Here is a 20,484-nt window from a genome sequence, read left to right on the forward strand (position 1 = left end):
TGGGAAGGTTGAAACATAAGACTTATTTGTGTTTTGGCTTTAAAAATGATTGATTGACAAAAATGAATGAGCAGTTTTTTTCAATCAATGAATCAACTTATTTTTTTCACTGCAAGTTGAACAACTTATGGAAGTATGCAGGGATCACCATAGAACAATGGTGTCACAGCAGAGTCTGATGGTTGCTATTATTATTTAAACAAAACCCTGCAATTTACTAGACAATACAAATATTCTAAAACAACAAGACAATATTTTACAGAGAAAAGAAAAGCTCTAAAGTATGTGGTCCAGCAGAGATGACAGGGTGACAGTCACACTCCTCTCTGTAAAAAGGACAGCACTAGGGGAGACGGTATTTAAGGGAAATAAACTGAGCCTCTTAACTACCTGTGTTTCTATGGACGTAACAAAGAGCATACCAATTTAAAGGAAAGATGACAGACAGGACGGACTTAAAATAGAAACAAAGAGCCTCTTCCTGCCGTATCATAGTAGTTTGCAGTTTTTCCTACTGACTCACAGCCAGTCACAGCCTTGTCCTGTCCGAGGTCTGATGTTAAAAGGTGGAGTTAATGCAGAAGGAGGAGTGGAAACGTAAAGTACAGGCTTTAGATTTGACTAGACGCATTCAGCAATTACAGCAGCAGGGCCTGCTGCTGAGGAGGAGGAGGAGGAGGATGATGAGGGTCCAAACAGTTTGGTTATTGTTCTGGATGTTAGGTTAAAGCTGTGACTCCGCAGGTTTAAATTTGCCTTGTTCTAGACTTCTAATCTCTGCCCACATTTCTGATTTGTTTAATGATTCAGTTCTGTTTGTTGTGCTCAATGACAGTTGTTTCTTCGGTGGAAATAGGAATAGGGACGTCAAAATATACTATTCTTTTGCCATCCGCTGACCGCTGTTTGCTGCAACTGCACGTGTAAACACATCTGCCTATCCAAAACTATTACAAATGACTTTCCCTGCTGTTGGTGTGGGAGTATATGTATAAAGGTCTTTTATTTTAGCCACATCACGCTGGCTTTCACCAACATATTACTGATGTTAAATAGACTTCAACAATAACCAAATTACTTTTACCCTCTTCATATTTCACCTACTGTGAAACCAATAAGGATCTTGAGCTATAATGAACTACTGAATTGACTGTGATGTGTCTGTTCTTTCAGGTAAGAAGGGCCAGTGTGTGTACCGGGGTCTGACCATGTTCAACCAGGCTGTCTGGTCTCCTAAGCCCTGTGTGACTTGTCTGTGTACCGGAGGGCGAGTGGTTTGTGACGAGATCACCTGCCCCGTAGTACACTGCCATTTCCCCTTCACCCCTGCTGGGGAGTGCTGCCCCGTCTGCATGGAGTCAGGTAGAAACACAACATGTGGAAACGCCATGGTTCAACATCAAGAGGCAGCAAAGATGAGCAATGTTTGACAGTCACGACCAATATTTGAAGGACTTTCATTCAACAGTTTCATAAAAAAATCATGATTAGATTTACATCTACCCCCAGCTTCCGGTAGAAGTCTCATTTTGGAGTTAATCTTCATCATGCAAGTTATATTATTCGTCACTCGTTTCATGGAAGAAATTAAATTGAAACAGTTTCCATCTCTGAGGCCTCGACATGTTGCTCCCTACTTCATCATGGCTTTATAAAATGTGTTTTACCACATTTTGGATGAGTTCAACACATGTTGTAAAAGTTTTAACATGTCTGTTATTGGAAGATACTACATGTTTTTTCAACATGTAGTATACCAGGATAGGTTTCACTTTACTGTCAATTCAATCTCACCAAGATGAAATCTTAATCTACAGAAAAAACAAAGATGTAAAAAGAAAAAGATACCAGGTGCTCACGGTTGAAAAGTTGTAAACTCCAGGTGAATCAAGGTGTTCGTGAAGTCAAACTTTATGGTCAAATATAGAGAAAGGGGAAGCCACTCAGGCTAACTTCAATCACACTTGCCAAGGATATAGTTAAAATGCAGTTATTAGTTTAGAGCATATAACAAAGACTCCTTTTGTTAGACAAGTTGGCAAGCAACATTATTGTGAGCTGTGTGCACATACGGGCAGCAAACAAACCAGAATGTGAGAGTTTATGGGTGGGGGGGGGTCACCTTAAGTTGTTTTGTGCCATAATCTGCACAAATGACAAAAGTAGTGGTTGGAAATTGTTCAATAACCCAAGAAGGAAACTTCTGTTAGCTCATAGTGGATAATAGCAACAAACAAACAAAATCTGAGTTCCTTTTCATTATCCTGTGTGGCTGAACATCAAATCATGTATCAATATGAGTAAGTGTATACAGCAGTGATCTTATCTCATTTGATTTTGTACTAAAACATATTGCATAATCTGATAGCAAACAGCAGGAATTTAATTTACTTTGAGTAGTATTGGTATTAACACTGTCACTAGCTCTTGTTTTTCCCTTCCGCTTTAGTTTCTCCAAACAATTTTACTGGTTTTAAGATAAATGCTTGCTTTTTAATTGTTAATTTCTTAAAATTGAAAGTGTCCAAACGATCCGGACACTGTGGCAATGAGTTTTCTATCTCTCTGCTGTATGAGCATCCTTTATTGTAAACAACTTGTCCATTCGACCTTTGTGAAATTATGTAGAAAACTGCAGTAGTTGAATTGACAGTAACAAACTCATTGTTGGTAGCAATAACCATAGAAACATGTACGTATCTGTAGAAGTACACTATGTATCAACTATGTCTGCTGTACTGCACAGTATGTGTGGAGTCAAACGTAAAGGAAAAACACTAAGCGCTGTTTTATACTCAGAAGAAAAGTGTTGGTATTCTCAGGCAAAGTGCCCCTTTAGGCACACCGTTTTATGACTATAAAACAGCATTAAGTGTTAGACAAGTGAGCTAAGGTTGGTCTAAAATATTCACACGTTGATATGTATCAATAGATCATTGTAATGCATTTTATAGTACTTTGTTGTATTCAAAAATGTATTCCATTCAGATTCAGTACCAGCTGGCCCCAACTTACAGTATGTGAACAAAAAAAGACCATCTTTACCTGACTGGTCCTACATGAGCAGTTCAATGGGATCTGGTCCAGACTGGTCTACAGCAGCCGTCTGCTCTGTAGCTACAACAAGCTGGTCTGTCTGCACGTGTGTCTACAACACTAACACACAGCCGTTTGTCTGTCCACCTCCTGTCTGTCTCTCCTTAACAACTTTAATCTCCATCCTGTATCGTTCTCTTTTAGTTTTATTCTTTTTCTTCCTTTTTCTTTTGTCTTCTCTACTCTTATTTCTATCCCTTTCTTCCCTCCTTATTTCTATTCCGTCACCTTTTTCTTTCCTCTCAACCACCTCGTGCCCTCTGACTGGCTGCCCCGCACCACCCTACACCCACCCTAGACTCTGACCTCAGCCTTGACCTTTCTGGTGACTCCCCAGTTGGCAACGACCCCGGCGAGCCTGTGAGCCCGTTGACCCAGGAGGAGATCCAGCGAATCCTCTGGCGGGAGGAAGAGGAACATCGCGAGGAGGAGGAGCGCCTGAGGAAGAAAGATGAGGCCAGGAAGATGAGGAGGAAGCAGAGGAAGGAGCAGGCAGAGAAACAAAGGAAGATAGTGGAGGAGAGGAGGAGGGAGGAGGAGGAGGCGCTAAGGCTGCAGGTGGTGAAAGAGGAAGAAGAGTGGAGGAGGCTTATGGAGGAGGAAGACAGGAAGCGCAAAGAGGCAGCGGAGAGAGAAGCAAGGGAGATGGAAAGGAAGCTAGAGGAGGAAAGATGGAGGCAGGAGGAGATACTGAGGGAAGAACTACTGGCTCTGGTGGAGGAGGAGGAAGACAAAAAGCAGGAGGAAGTAGAGGAGGCGCTGTGGCTGAGAGGAGATGTGTTTGAGATGCCCCCAAAAAGACTTGAGGAACCTGAGAAACCAGAGCTCTTCCCTGCTCCCATCCCAAGACCTCCTGCTGCCACAGAGGATGAGCTAAAGGAGATGGAAGCAGAGGTGGAGGAGGAAGAGGAGGAGAGAGAGGTGGTAGTAGTAGTAAACAGAGGAGGCCTCCCTCCAGGATGTTACATCTCTGATGTCACTCTGACATGTGAGAATGCAAAACTCCTCTACTTCCCTCCTCTGGCCATACCGGAGCTCAGGTCTCTCAGTCTGGAGGGTAAGTCAGCACCAAGACCAGAGATGGAGAAGGCAGTGCCACACACCGCAACACGTCAAACAATCTTTACCACTTTAACACATATGTCACTCGTGTGAGGATTAGCATTGTATTTAATCTGAATCCTTTTGGAAACACGTAACTAAAGTTAAAATAACAAAAACAAAGATTCAGTTGAGATTTTCTTCTTATTTTAAAATTCTGATTAGGTGCCGCCTACAAGATTTTGTACAAATTATTTTTATAAGCTACTTTTTTCAAATACTGGAGGTCCTCATTCAGAACTCCTAAGTTGCTTAATGGAATCATTCTTTAGTTTCTTTATTAGCAAACGTCCTCATGTACTCAAATATGGGACATGATTAATTGAATCATAAGCATTTAGGTGGCAGCCTTTGTCTGCCCATGGGATTTGTTGACAATAAGAGAAATATAGATAACACCTGACTCATACTTTAAATTATTCACTAAAACGGAATGGAAGTTTAAGTTGGAGATTTCCAAAAACGGATGTGACATTATCAGCTTATCCGTTTCATTGCTAATAGAAAGTGTGAGGAGGGACACTTTCAATGGCAAATTCCGCCATTTTATTTAATCAAACAAAACCTAGTGCTATGCATTGTATGTACAGTGGTGTGAAAAAGTGTTTGCCCCCTTCCTCATTTCCTGTTCTTTTGCATGTTTGTCACACTTAAGTGTTTCGGAACATCAACACATTTAAACAATAGTCAAGGACAACACAATGAAACACAAAATGCAATTGTAAATGAAGGTGTTTATTATTAAAGGTGAAAAAAAATCCAAACCATCAGGCCCTGTGTGAAAAGTGATTGCCCCCTAAACCTAATACTGGTTGGGCCACCCTTGCAGCAACAACTGCAACCAAGCGTTTGCGATAACGTGCAATGAGGCTTTTACAGCGTCCTGGAGGAATTTTGGCCCACTCTCTTTGCAGAATTGTCTAATTCAGTTCATTAGAGGGTTTTCGAGCATGAACAGGCCTTTTAAGGTCATACCACAACATCTCAATAGGATTCAGGTCAGGACTTTGGCTAGGCCACTCCAAAGTCTTCTTTTGTTTCTTCAGCATTCGGTGGTGGACTTGCTGGTGTGTTTAGGATCATTGTCCTGCTGCAGAACCCAAGTTCGTTTCAGCTTGAGTACACGAACAGATGGTCGGACATTTCCTTCAGGATCTCTTGGTAAACAGCAGAATTCATGTCTTTTATCACGGCAAGTCTTCCAGGTCCTGAAGCAGCAAAACAGCCCCAGACCATCACACTACCACCACCATATTTACTGTTGGTATAATGCTTTTTATGAAATGCAGTGTTCCTTCTACGCCAGATATTCTTGCACTCACCTTCCAAAGAGTCCACTTTGTCTCATCGGTCCACAGAATGTTGTCCCAAAAGTCTTGGGGATCATCAAGATGTGTTGTGGAGAAATTGAGACGAGCTTTGATGTCATTTTGCTCAGCAGTGTTTTCTCCTTGGAACTCTGCCATGCAAGCCATTTTTGCCCAGTCTTTTCCTGATGGTGGAGGCATGAACGCTGACCTTAACTGAGGCAAGTGAGGCCTGCAGTTCTTTGGACGTTGTTTGTGGGTCTTTTGTGACCTCTTGGATGAGTCGTCGCTGCGCTCTTGGGGTAATTTGGGCGGCCGGACATCCTGGGAAGGTTCACCACTGTTCCATGTCTTCACCATTTGTGGATAATGGCTCTCACGTGGTTCGTGGATTCCCAAAGCTTTGGAAATGGCTTTATAACCCTTTCCAGACTGATAGATCTCAAATACTTTCTTTCTCATTGTTCCTGAATTTCTTTGGGTCTCGGCATGATGTGTAGCTTTTAAGGATCTTCTGGTGGACCTTACTGTGTCAAGCAGCTCCTATGTAAGTGATGCCTTGATTGTGAACAAGTGTGGTAATAATCAGGCCTGGGTGTGGCTAGAGAAATTGAACTCAGGTGTGGACAACCACAGTTATAGTATGTTTTAACAAGGGGGGCAATCACTTTTTCACACAGGGCCATGGTGGTTTGGATTTTTTTTCACCTTTAATAATAAACACCTTCATTTAAAAATTGCATTTTGTGTTTACTTGTGTTGTCCTTGACAATTGTATAAATTGGTTTGATGTTCCGAAACACTTCAGTGTGACAAACATGCAAAGGAACAGGAAATGAGGAAGGGGGCAAACACTTTTTCACACCACTGTATGTATATATAAAACACATGCAACCTGAAACCAAAAATTTGAAAAGACATACTCTCAGTTTAAACTAACTGAAACTCTTCTGACCTGCAGGCAACAACATCAGCAGCATCCCAGCAGAAGCCTTCAATGGCATCCCTAACCTTGAATGGATCAATCTGAAGAAAAACAAACTCACATTTGCCGGCATTGATGCTAAAGCCTTCAAAGTAAGACGCTAAACCAATCCATCATCCAACCATCTGCCAATTCTCAATTCTAGTGTTTCTCTAAAGGTGACCAAACTGTGAAAGCAGGCGTGTAAACCCAACATATTGAACATCTGAAGTAATACCAGAAAGAAATGAAATATGGGACAATTTCTGTGACATAATAACAATATTCCCAAAGATGTTCAGGTGTCATAAACCAACAAGACAAATAACGGAATAAGAAATCAGTTAAAAGGTGCTCTAAGCGATGTCATGCGTGTTTTAGGCTACAACATTTGTTGTCACATACAGCAAACATCTCCTCACTATCTGCTAGCTGCCTGTCCCCAGAACACACTGTAAAAAAAAATAATAAAAAAAAAATAATAAAAAAATAAAAAATAAAAATAAAAAAAAGAGGTCTCTGTAAACAGCCCAGGGTCTACAAACGGCAACAAAACCAAACTGGGCCCACCTGCACCACGAAACATACACAAACAGTGTTCCAGCCAATAACCGACAAGAAGGATTTGGGGGTGGGGGTTGTGGCAATAAATATAATGTCAACAAGAAGTAACGTCACCCAACATAACTTGGAGCACCTTTAATGTTTCTAAATACTTGAAAATAAGAATTGTTGTTTTGTTTACCTTAGAATGAGCTGTATATCTATATAGGGAGCGGGTCAGCCATGTTGCACTGCCATGTTTCTACAGTAGCCCAGAACGGACAAACCAAACACTAGCACAAGATACGGCCATTTGTGTGTTTGCGTTGGCCACCATAGTTCTCCTACACGCTTGACACACAGGAGAAATTTCAGTTGGTTGCAATCTTTAACTTCACGGCAAGATGCCATTAAATCCTACAAACTGTGCCTTTAAATAAACCAGTGATTGTTTGAAAGTAATATTTGTGGTATCACCGTACTGTCTGTCTGTGTGTGTGTGTGTGTGTGTGTGTGTGTGTGTGTGTGTGTGTGTGTGTGTGTGTCAGGGTCTGAAGATGCTAAGGCGCCTGTACTTGGATGGGAATCTTCTAGAAGCCGTGCCTGCTTACCTTCCACCCACCTTGCAGGAGCTGAAGATCAGCGAGAACAAACTGAGAGGAATCAACAAACACAGCTTCCAAGGTACTGCTGTAGTATCCCATGATGCACCCCATACTGACAATACTCTGCCAGCTGTCATTTAATGACAATAGATTGTTTATAGACTCATCACACCGTCTGACTTTTTGAACTTTGAAAGTACAGTTTACTCTACATTTGCAAACATCAAAATGATACAGAAAAGAGTGTCTTTCTCCACAGACATTAACCAGATACACCAGGGAGCTTCATTTTGTTTCACTAATATGTTTATTAGCTACAGTTAACTTTGGCTGGCAGTTGATTCTTCACCTCACAGTTTCAGCAAAGTTAAATCAGATGCAACTTTGACATTTGGTTGAAGGTAAAGTAAATTGGTCCCTGTGTTGTCAGGCTTTCACCAGTCTTCGTCTCAAATGAATAATCATCTTTTGTGTTACATAATTCACAAATGCTACAATTTTACTGTAGGTGAGGGCTGGGTGATATGGAGAAAATCAAGTATCACAATATTCTTGACTAAATACCTTAATTACGATATTGCAACAATATTGTACGGTTGACAATCGGCGCTTTTACAAAATATTTACACAATGAGATTTGGGATAAATAATGTGGACATAATGACTGATTGGGAAAGGCAAATAATAGAACAGCTAGAACAGTCTGATAAGTTCAGAACATTACATCAATTGAAAACCAGTAAAACACAACACTTATGTCATGTTATAGCATTAAGATATGAGGATATTTAGTCTCATATCAAATATGTGAATAAGATCTATATACTGCCTAGCCCTACTGTAGGTGCATCGTTTTGTTAATCAATCTCGCACTTTCCTGCAGCTGCCCAGCACTTGATGTAAACCTTCGCTACACCTTGCCCCTCACACTGTGATCTGAGCAGCTTATTCCACTGATTGTGTAGTCTTAATTGCTAAGCCCCATGTGTTGTGCACTACCTTTTGATACCCTACCCAACAGTAATGTTACAAATGCATGTTTCAATGAAATAAGAATTTGCTGTTTTATTTTGTAAAGTAACTGTTTGACTATTACAGTCTGACACGTTTCCTTGCTGCACTGATTCCGAGACCAAATTCAAGTTGGCAGTATGCTTATTTATTGTTTATCTTTAAGAACTGAGCAGCCTGGTGATTCTGGAGTTGGAGGGAAATCTGCTGAGTGAGGGGAATGTAGATCCTCTGGCCTTTGCTCCCCTCAAACAGCTCTCCTACCTCCGACTGGGCAGAAACCACTTCCGCACCGTACCACAAGGCCTTCCCCTTTCATTGCTGGTATGAAGTATTATCTGTTTACATAACCACTTTATCTCTCCAGTTCTAACCTCTTTAGTCCCCAAACATAGACAGACATGAATTTATTCATAAATGTCCAGGAAACAGTGATCTCTACTGGGTTCAAAGACCACCACCAGCCACAGACTGCTGCTTTGGTGTGATTGTGCCACCAGTAAACAGACCTAGGCAAAACTAGTCGACATGGCTCAATCCTTAATAGTTCAATAAGTTCAAAGGACTCACTTTGAAAACTCCTCCACTGACTTCACTCTGCTTCTACCTGTGGGAAACCAATCCACTCAACTTGTAATTGCTGCCCCTGGTTAACCACACACGCCAGGGACATGCTACTGCTGTAAATCTATCTTAAAACCAACCAAATGTTATAACCATGGATTATTTCTACACTCTATAGTAGATCCAAAACCCAGCACCTTTTCTTTTCATTAGAAGATTGTGATCTACCTTTAACATTAGTTATTTGCTAATTAGCTCTGGGATTCCAGGATTTACACAGGATTCAAGTGTGATAATGATCATGATTTAAAGGGATACTTCACAGATTAGCATTAAGCTTTGAATCAGTAGAAACCAGGTATTATTTTCCACTGACCGTGGTCGTCTCCCTCATGTCAGCCTGAGACTAGATTTCTCTGTATTGTAGGTCTGGAAAAAAAGCCTCCGTTGACGCAAAAAACGTCATTTTGCATCATCTGAATAATTTTTGCCCAGAGGCTGTTGACTACAAGCCAGCTAGTTCCGCATGTTTTCAACCCGTCCATAAGGGGTTGGACACTTTACCCAAAGCAAGCCGAAGCAAGTCAAGTGTCAGCCATCTTGGAGCTTAGCTACAGCTCTTTTCTGCTACGAACTTTTACAGAAATTAAGTGCATTCAAACTACCGCACATGTGTACCATTGGGATACATAGGTACAGATTGAAGAATATGCAGGAAACTTTTTTTTCTGTCATTCAGGAGCTGTACTTGGAGAACAACCTGATTGAGGAAATCTCAGAGACAGTTTTCAATCAGACCCACAGTCTGAATGTAATCTCTCTGAGATACAACAGGCTGGAGGAGAACAGGATCGCCCCGCTGGCCTGGATCAATCACAGGTCAGACAACAAGAAAAACCTGTCACGCTCAATTAATTACTTATGTTCTCATTTCCATTCCCTTACAAATCCTTCCTCCCTTCATCTTCCTCCTTCTCTGCAGAAATCTGGAGTCCATCGACCTTTCACATAATCACCTTTACCTAGTTCCATCATACCTGCCTAGATCTCTGGTCCACTTAGTGCTGGTGGGAAACAACATAGAGAGGATACCTGGTACGTGGAAAGAGTTGATGGAACACTTGGCTGACCAACATAAACCTAGTAGATGGCAAAGGTTTAAAATTAAATGTTGGAAATGGAGGAATTCCTCAACGTTTAGGTCCCCCAAAATTTAGAACGACACGTATTTTCAACCACACGAAAAGAGCTCCAAGGTGGCACTGAACCCAAGTTTCAGGTACTTTTAGGGATTGCCTGCAGATCTTAATTGTTTGGTTGAGCCAAAGAAGGCCAATTAAACACACACAAGAGTACCCACCGTTTAACTATAGCATTTGTAGGGATCAAGACATCCAAAGAACACTTGTTGGGGAACTTGCATCTCCAACAGTTAGTTGGAGAGAAGGCCATTCATCCCGGAGGGATCTTTGCCGTTCCTAGAAGCCTTTTTTTCTCGTGTTCTGACTGGGCCAATTTGGGGATTATTAAATTCCTGTAACTCTTTCACCTTATACTTCAGGGCAGGGTCCTTTCCCTTTTCCACAGAGTGGTGGTTAGATGGCTGTGTTATAACAACAAAAGGTCAGTTCCTATGGCCAGTGTGAATGCAAATGGGAAAAAACGGTTTTGGGGACATTAGTTAGAAGAACAGTTTAGAAGTGGACTGTTCCTATAACTATGTTCCTGTAACTACTAGGTTGGAAAGAAGCTATAGTCTCATCATCTGATAATTGGAAAATATGACAGTCAAGCAGAGCAGGGAAAATTAAAAAAAATATCCAACAAGAATAATATAATTCCATTATTGTCCCACAGTCCCTTACTTCATTTACCTACAGACACTAAAATGCAATTATGAAATTTGATAGACATATTAAACAAACTAATCGTTTGTAGATTGTCAAAAAAACAAACCGGGTCATGGTCTTCCACAGTTACATTGTCTCCTTCAAACACGTCCACAGGTTACGTCTTCGCCCACATGGACCCTGGTTTAGAGTATCTCTACCTCTCTTACAACAAACTGGATGGAGAGGCAATCGAGCCTGAGTCGTTCTTCGGCTCGTACCAATCCATGGTGGAACTGTGTCTGGATCACAACCAGCTGGTCCATGTCCCATCTGGCATCAACGAGATGACCAACTTACATTTCCTCAGACTCAACAATAACATGATCAGGTATGAAGCCATCATCCACAAATATCCATCTATTAGGGATGAAGGATTTCCTGGGCTTTTAAAATGATTACTTACTGGGAATATTTCAGTCTTTTCTCCAGTATTCCTCGGATTTCACGCAATCAATGGAGTTGGATTTTGAAAAGAACAATTAATCATAAAATTATATTCCTTCAAATTATACGTATTTTTAGTAGAAGAACCATTCCTGCTTGAAAAAACAACAACAACTTGAAATTAACAGAATGATTAAATCCTGTTTTTCATCAAGTTTCACTAGTTTTTTTTTTTTTTTTCAACTTTGTTTATTTGGTTTTTACAACGAATTGCTAGCCATACATTTACAATGCGATACATATAAAACAAACCATGCAATTCCTTGAGTTATAAAAACAAACAAAAAACACAACAAAACGACCTCCAATCCCTCCCATGTAATAAGGAAAGTCCTAAGAAAAAGGCACACACATACACAAAAAAAGTTTTGAAATAAATAAAATTAAGATGCATTCTGCTACACCTAAAAAAAGTACAGCTTTGTGCCCAGGAAAGCAATATGAACCATAAGAAAAGGAAGATCCAGAAAAAGGACACAGATGACAGACAAATACATACACGAAGGACTAGACTGGGACAGAATGAAAATGGACTTGACCAACCATCGTAGTAATGGCTGCCAGATTTCTGTAAATTTGTCAGAGGAACCCCGTAGTGACATCCTAATTTTTTCAAGTTTAAGAAATAAACAATCCCTCAACCAAAGTATGAAGAAGGAGGTTGTGGTGATTTCCATTTAAGAAGAATTATCCTACTTGCAATAATGTCATAAAGGACAAGGATTTTCTTTGAAGAGGACAAAGGAGATGGCCCCGAAAACACCCCAAACAAGACACTGGGGTTCGGATCAATTTTTCTGCCAACCACGTGTGATATAACGCCAAATACCTCTGTCCAAAAACTCTTCAGCTGGGGGCACAGCCAAAACATGTGTATAAGGTTTGCAGGAGACTGTTGCACCTATCACAGACTGGGAAACCGTGCTATAAAATTTAGACAGACGAGCCTTGGTAATAAACGCGGTGAACAAGCTTGCATTGAATAGACAGTGTCTAGCACATATGAAGACTTATGCACCCGTTTAAGATACGTGACCAAGCTCTTCAGGGATAGCCTCTCCTATATCCTCCTCCCAGAGGCCTTGATTGAGCCTAAAGACTCAGCGCGGTCGAAGCTATGCGGGTATAAGAATCGAAATATCCTTTCAGCCTAGGAATGGTAAAAGCAAGGAGTCGGTCAGAGTCCTCCGCAGTCGAGAAAAGTGGGAAAATTACTATGACACAAGCTACGCACCTGTAAAAATCTGAAAAAACTCGAGATGGAAGAGTAAATTTGGCAAGAGTTGTTGAAAGGTAGCAAGACACCATCAATAAATAATCCCTAAAGGTCCAATGCCAGGTTTGACCAAATCACAAATGTTTTGTCTGTGAGAGAGGGAAAAAAACATGATTGTTTGCGATAGGAGCATGGAAGAGGAGTTGTAGACCAAAAATAACGCTGAAATTGAGTCCAAATCTTAAGAGAGGTTTTAACTACGCTATTCTTTGTGTAAGCACAGTCGAAGATTTAATTGGTGAATACATAGACCTGTGAGAGATCAGGTTTTGCTGAATTCGTCTCCATTACAACCACTCAGGAGAGGATGGGCCCACACCGAAGCCAGCTGTCAAAACCCCAATATTGGAAGCCCAATAGTAGTACCTAAGTTCGGTAAGGCCATCCCCCCAGCGGCTTAGGTCTCTGTAATATTGTCTAGACAATCTAGGGACCCTCCCCTCCCAGAAAAATCTGAAACAAGAGAACTCACCCGACCAAAAAAGGAATTGGTTAAAAAAAATCGGGACACATTGAAAGGATAAAAAAACGGGGAGAAACATTCATTTTGACACAGTTAATTCACTACCAAGACAACTTAAGCAAGGACCAGCCGCTCAAAGTCTTCTTTACTTTCAACAGCAAGGGAAAAGTTAGCATTAAATAAGTCCTCATACCTATGCACTGCGTAACTCGAACCCAAGATATGTGAAACTGTCATTGGCTACTCTGAAAGAAAGCCATGCCGGAAAGCCCTAGCCGCTGAGTTAATAGAAACAATTCACTTTTACCAGATTCAGCTTATACCCAGATACCCGCCAAAGTCTGAAAGCAGGCAAAGCAGCAGGAATAGAGTTGTGCAGATCTGAAACGTATAAAAGTAATGTCATCAGCGTAAAGAGAGACCTTGACTTCCAAACTATAACGTCGTATGCCCAATAGTTGCGCTCGAACGAAGCATGGAGGCAAGCGGCTCAATAGCCGGCAAATAAAAGGGACCATGGGCATCCCTGTCTTGTAGAGCGATGGGAGAAATACTCCAACCGAGTGTTATTAGTCCTAACCGAACCTGTGGGTTAGAATAGAGTAACTTAATCCAAGTCAAAAAGCTACACCAAAACCAAACTTTTTGATAATATAAAGAGGTAAGACCACTCAACTCGTCAAAAGCCTTTTCAGCATCGAGAGAGATCAGGCTTCGGGATTGTTATGGGATGAGTCATTGTAAATAACATTAAAAAGCCTCCTATATAGAAAAAATGTCTATTTTGAACAACCCGGTCTGGTCTGAGTGACTACTGTAGGCAGAACACACTCGAGACGCATAGCTAAAACTTTACTTTGATAACAGTTTAAAGTCGGCATTTAAAAGCTTATCGGACATAGGATGAACAACAAAGAGGGTCTTTGGCTTTTTTTCAAAAGAAGGAGATGGTGGCCTGATTAAGAGTCTCGGCCGGACCCCAATAGCAAAGCATCATTATACTTTCTAATAAGATGGTGCAATTTTATCCCAAAACGCTTTATAGAACTCAGAGGGTACCCATCAGGGCCTGGGCATTTTCCTCCCGGAAGAGATCGCATAGCCGCATTAAGTTCTGACAAAGTAATAGGTCTACCCGGTTAACCGCTGTTTCCTGATCAACAGTAGGCACTTCCAAGTTGGCAAAAAAATTATCCAAGTCAGCATCCGTGGATGTGATTCAGATGAATACAATAACCTATAAAATTTCTCAAAAGCAAGGTTAATCTGACGGATCTGTTGTCACACCGTGTCATTTTGAATCTTATAATCTGACGCGATGCAGACACCTGGCGGATTTGGTGTGCCAACAATTTGCTGGCCTTATCACTAATTCGAAAAACTGTCCCCGGACCGCAACATAAGTCTGTAGTGCGGTGGTCATGAGTATATCAAATTCGGATTGCAGTGACAGACGCTCTTATACACATTTGGGGAGCACAGGCCGCGTACATATTATCAAGTTGCGCAATTTGTCGTCTTAGGGTATTCACTTCTCATTTCTTAATTTATTCTCGAAATGAATAAAAGAAATGATCTCTCCCCTAATAAAACCTTCAATGATTCCCAAAGAAGAGAGGGAGAGATACCCGGTGCTCTATTTGTTTCAGGAAAAATTCTATCTGTTTCAAATGTAGTCAATAAAGCGTGTTTGAGAGAAGACTGTGTTTAATTGCCATAATGGGCGTTGAGATAAACATGCCTAATTTAACATCCATCAAAGTGGGGCATGGTCAGATAAAACATGGCATCATATCTACACAGGACAAGGATGGTAACAGCACTATTATCAATAAAAAAAGGTCAATGCGAGTGAATGTACGATTGTACAGGCGAAAAGAAGGAGTACTCCCTTTTCAAAGGATTAAGAAACGCCACGCATCAGATACTGCAAACTCCTGCATAAATGAGTGAATTGTTTTGGCCGATCGAGAGAGCACGGCCGGCTTGGATGAAGAACGGTCAAGTGTCGAGTTGAGCCAACAATTGAAATCTCCGCCTAATATTAAATAATGAGTTGATATATCCGGAAGTTCAGAGAAAAAGCATCTATAGAAAGCTTCATCATCCCAGTTGGGAGCATAGACATTAGCCAATGTAACGCGTATATCCCTAATTGAACCTGCGACGATAACATATCTACCATTGTGATCAGAAATAATCTGATCACAAGTAAAAGGGACAGATTTATGTAAAAGAATAGCTGCACCCCTGGCCTTACCAGAAAAAGATGAATGATAGATTTGGCCAACCCAGTTCTTCTTCAGTTTCTGATGATCTTGTTTCCTAAGATGAGTCTCCTGTAGAAAGATGACTCTTGCTCCCAACTGGTTGAGGTAATGTAGTACTTTACTACGTTTGACAGGGTTATTCAGCCCCTTGCAGTTGAAACTGGCAAATTGGAGGTCCTGTCCTAGTAATGGAGCCATAGCAAAGAGTAAGACATATAAGTAACCGGAAGAATCAGGGCGCTTGATTGATAAAACAAAGGGTTAAGCAGAAGAAAAGATAAGGAAGAGTTGGAGGTACACAACACAAAATTAAAACCTAGTAAACAAACAAACCGAACATCTCGCAGAAGCATCCCCCCAATCAGATGCGCGAAGCCCACTCCCCCCCAAAATCCCATGGTCCGACCCTACAAAGGTCCTTGGAGAGTTCGTAGAGAAAAAAAAAAAACCCAAATAGAATGCAACGAACGAAATCTAGGTGCACAATATTGTGTTTCAACACAACAAAAAAAACAAAAACTTGATGCTAGTAATAATATCCACATAAACAAATTGGTAAAGGATAAATAAAAATCTTTCTTCTCTTCCTTCCCCTTAAATTATAACACAAAAAAAAAAAAAAAAAAAAAAAAAAAAAGGGGGGGTGCAAACCAGTGTGCAAAGACAATACTTAAAGTGCAAGAAAGCCAACCTCAATTATCAAATCTGCAGCATTAGTGCAAGTTACATTAATGGTCCTTGGGGCCAAAAAATTAGCCGTAACAAAATACTATAACAAAAGTGTCAACAAAGTCATAGCAATCCCCGTGTATAAGCGCAAAAATTTGTCATTGGAAATGTCTGCCATAGGGCAAACATTCAAACACAGTCAGGGATCACCGCATTTTTCAGCTTTTTCTCAACAAAGTCCATGGCGAGCGACGGATCTTCAAACCTCTGGACTTGGCCACTTGGAAGAGTAATCCGCAATATTGCCGGGTAGAAAAGACCAAATTTGACACCTGGACAGCAGTGCAGCTCCTTCTTAACTTTAGTAAAGGCAGTCCGTTTTTTGGCCACAGCAGCAGTGAAATCCGGGAAAACAGAAATCCTCTCCATTATAATCAGAGGAGATGCTTCACTTGCCTTACGCAGGATTTCGTTACGTTGTTGAACATATTCACTCTGGCGACGAAGGGACGTGTGGGGTTCCCCGTCCTAGGTTTAGCACGGGGTCCGGTGAGCCCTGTCCAGCGCGGGTTTTTAGGAACCGAGTAAATCCTGAGTAAAGTACCACAAAATCCGTTGAGCGGCTTCCCTCATCCTTCAGGCACACCGACCACCCGTAAATTATTCAGTTCTCGACCGTCCTTCCAAGTCCTCACATTTCTTCGATATGGATTCCACCATATCCTTTAGCGAAGCAACAGTTGCTCCAAGGGTTGTTAGCTGTCATCGTGGTCAGTAGCCAGCGCTCAAGGTCTGCAATAGCTCGTTCGTGTGAAGTAACTTTAGCTTCCAGCGGAGCAAGAGCAGTCGTAATCTCCCTTCTCACAGCCCCGGACACAATTTCGTCAAATTACTCACAGATCTGAGCGCACACCCTCCAGCTCCTCCATACACTTTAGCAGATGCTCGTTAGCATCGAGTACCTGGAGCAGCCTCGGCTCCAGGCGACAGGCGTGGTTTGCTACGGCCTACTTTCGAGGTGTCGGATTTACCCCGTTTTCCATGGTTTTAAAAAATTACCAAAACAGGTTGAGCATAAATGTCGTGTAGACAACGTAATGAACCAAAGCTGTAAAAGAAACTTCAATAAATCGTGCTAAAAAAAAGTTTAAATAGTCACATTCCTGCGGAGCTCCGGCAGGCACGTCCTACATACTTGACGCTCCCCGGAAGTCCCAGTTTCACTAGTTTTAAAAGGAGAATTCCGGTCGATTCCAACATGTAGCTCTGTTTGTAAATTTGGAGTGCTGTCACTAGAGAAAAAAACTAAACCAATCTGTGTCGCCTACACCGTGTTATCCTCCTGCTAGACTCAGCACCCAACAGGCTTAAACAAGGCAAGTTTAAAACGTGTTTTTAGCCTCTTAACATGTTCCAAATGTCATTAAAAGTGTCTACCCATGTGAAGTGATTCCTTTAGAGGGAACACAGTGAATCTGACTGTTGTAGATGTGAAAGAAATGCATAAAAGTTGTGCTAATTCAGCTCTGTTTAGTTCCGGTGTTGATACGGCAAGGAGTGCTTCGGGACCGTCTACAAACTACAACACAGAAAAGAGATACAAACATATTTTCAAAAATAAGCATATGCTTATTTATTTTTTAAAGTGCGGTAGTACAACTAGCAGCAAAGAAGTTATAATTGTGGTAAGTTTAGAAACACTACCTTATTCAATTAATTTGATAGCCTACATATTTTAGTTTTATCTTTTTTCGGTGTTGCAGCTTGTAGATGGTCTCTAAGCTCTCTAACTGCCTTTCAACACAGGAACTAAACACAATGAATTAGCACAATTTTCATGCATTTCTTTCACGTATACAGCAGTCAGATTCACTGTGTTCCCTCAGAAGGAAAAACTGCACACGGATGGGCCCTTTTAATGACATTTTGAACATGTTTAGAGGCATGTTTAAAACTAGACCTGTTTAAGCCTGTTGGGTGCTAACTCTAGCAGGAGGATAACACGGTGTAGACCGCACCAATTGGTTTCATCTTTCTCTCTACTGACAGGACTCCAAATTACAAACAACAGAGCTACGTGTTGGAACCAACCGGAATTCTCTGTTAAACAGTGTGAGTGGTTACATGGAAGTGTGGGTCTACCTTAGCGCTGACCTGAGGTCATTCTGTGTGGAGTGGCAGAGTATACATCAGTGATGATTTGACTTGACCAAGTTAATTTCTAAAAAGCTTACTGTGTTCCTAAATGTCAGCTATTAACTTGATGAGAACAATGCTATCATAACATCGAAATGAGGAAACTATACGAATAGACCCACTTTGTAAGAAATACAAATCATCAATTAAAAAGTGTCAATTATAGGTATAGGGATCAATTCATAAACTACAAACATAGGACCTACTACAAACAGTTTTTTCCTTTGGTTATCAGAACTCTGAATTCCTCTATCTAGCCCACTCCTTACAGACCACTGATTGTCATACTGTACCAAAATAAAATTTCACTGGCCTTGGTTTATCTAAAAAAATGGGCTTTACTGTTAATTAAGTAGCAAAGCTGCAGACAGAAAACAATGAAACCAGGTGATTAATGACAGAACTCAAGGAAAGAAAAAAAAAAATCAAATTTCAATACAGTCTTAGAAGACCAACAACAAAGAGTCCCAAAACAGACCAGATGACTCAATTATTCATCTCAGCCCACAAGGGACAGCTGAAAGTTCACAGAACTGAATGTTGTCTTGACAACAAGAAACAAAACAAGCTGAGATGGATGTTTCCACCTGAGTCACCCTGAATCACCTTATTACTCACTCACTCACTCACTCACTCACTCACTCACTCACAGGTCCATGCACGGTACACATACTTAGTCCAAGTTGTAGGATGGTTTTATATAACATTTAAACAACATAACAATCTTCACTGCCAAGACGGCTGATACTGAAATTGTAACCTGCCTCAAAGCCAATACTGCAGATTATTTTAACATGTGGTACTACAGAACAAACTATAACAACCTACAGTACAGACTTTTTCTACTTTTAATCAAAATCTTGGATTCAGCATTCTAAAAAAATAAATGTAGTCTTCTTATAGATATTTTAGGTAACTTGGCAAAAAGGGAATTTGTGTAGTATAGGCAACTTGTAATAATCAACATTTCATCATCATTCTGACTTAAAAGTGGTCTCATTTTGGCGATGCTCCTAAGTGAGTTTTCCCACATGCTGCCTAATTTAGTCCAGGTGAATTGCTCTAGAGTTTGTTTTCCCTTTTTTGCGTGCGGTTCTTATGGGCAGGTGTTAATGTAGCAATCCCACTCGGATGTGCACCAAAAGCTGAACCAAACAAGCATACCGAGACCTGTTTGAGGAGGTATGCTTTTAATTAAACTTGGGAGTTGGTTCGTATGTGGTGGGAACGCGATACGACCTCAAACCACACAAACTACAGGTATGTGTAATCCGCAAGTCTGAGCTAAACGGCTCCTGTCGTCAGGTGTGCTTTGTAACTGTAGCAGCTCGCAATGTTTCTCTCACAGAAATAGACTACAGTCACTCGCACTTCCGTGGTCAAACAAGCTGCCGCTGAAGTTGGAGACAGACATCGGCAGAACAGAGCAAAATCTGGACCAGAGCATATGTAGTAAGGTCGTTTGCAAAACAATGTCGGATTATTTAAATGAACTGAGTCTGGTTTGATCATGGAGATGTCCACAACACAGGACCGTCTTCCTGTATTTCATAGAACAGGGCACAAAATGCTTCAGCGAGGAACTCCATTATCGTTACTAAATGTCTGTGATACAAAACAGGCTGGACTGATATTACTTTTATTCCTGAGAAGTATGAACAAACAAGAAAGCCAAATATCAACTCACACCAGCTTTTCAATTTTTAAGATTTATGGTCTCATAATAGTGCATTGAATATCTTTAGATTTTTTTAAATATTGGTCAGACAAAACAGGCTTTAGATAATTGTGACAGGAATGTTCTGACATCTTATAGACCAAATGATTAACTGATTGGGAAAATGATCATCAAATTTAATGATGAACAAAAAAAAAAATTAACATTAGTTACACTTTTCATTATGCACATAATGGGACTAAAGCTGCCTCTAACAGCATCCTTATGTTGTGCCCTCCAGGAGTATCCCTGACGAAGGCATCTGTGACCCAAACCACAGCGGGGACACCACCCTGGTGGCCCTGAGGCTGGAAAACAACTACATCGACCCCCAGAAGATCTCACCGGCAGCCTTCTCCTGTGTGC

The 20,484-nt window shown here is 41.0% G+C and overlaps 2 protein-coding genes across 7 annotated transcripts in view; one reads left to right on the plus strand and one right to left on the minus strand.

Moving 5' to 3' along the window:
- Window positions 1-20,484, minus strand: part of cenpp (centromere protein P) — a 101,743-nt gene that overhangs the window by 10,568 nt on the left and 70,691 nt on the right. The window lies entirely within an intron of this gene.
- The window catches only part of ecm2 (extracellular matrix protein 2, female organ and adipocyte specific), a 29,069-nt gene that overhangs the window by 7,216 nt on the left and 1,369 nt on the right, over window positions 1-20,484 (plus strand). For 3 of the 6 annotated variants that reach the window (XM_032514621.1, XM_032514622.1, XM_032514623.1), the window contains exons 4-12: window positions 1,174-1,362; window positions 3,395-4,153; window positions 6,466-6,581; window positions 7,560-7,695; window positions 8,794-8,951; window positions 9,931-10,070; window positions 10,174-10,286; window positions 11,198-11,411; window positions 20,360-20,484. The exon at window positions 20,360-20,484 is cut by the window's right edge and continues 1,369 nt beyond it. In XM_032514621.1, the coding sequence (XP_032370512.1) occupies window positions 1,174-1,362; window positions 3,395-4,153; window positions 6,466-6,581; window positions 7,560-7,695; window positions 8,794-8,951; window positions 9,931-10,070; window positions 10,174-10,286; window positions 11,198-11,411; window positions 20,360-20,484 (1,950 nt within the window). The remainder of the gene's footprint in view (window positions 1-1,173; window positions 1,363-3,394; window positions 4,154-6,465; window positions 6,582-7,559; window positions 7,696-8,793; window positions 8,952-9,930; window positions 10,071-10,173; window positions 10,287-11,197; window positions 11,412-20,359) is intronic. The other 3 variants (XM_032514624.1, XM_032514625.1, XM_032514626.1) reach the window with 3 other exon arrangements.

This window comes from Etheostoma spectabile, chromosome 4, assembly GCF_008692095.1.
Source record: "Etheostoma spectabile isolate EspeVRDwgs_2016 chromosome 4, UIUC_Espe_1.0, whole genome shotgun sequence".
In the NCBI taxonomy this organism is placed as follows: domain Eukaryota; kingdom Metazoa; phylum Chordata; class Actinopteri; order Perciformes; family Percidae; genus Etheostoma; species Etheostoma spectabile.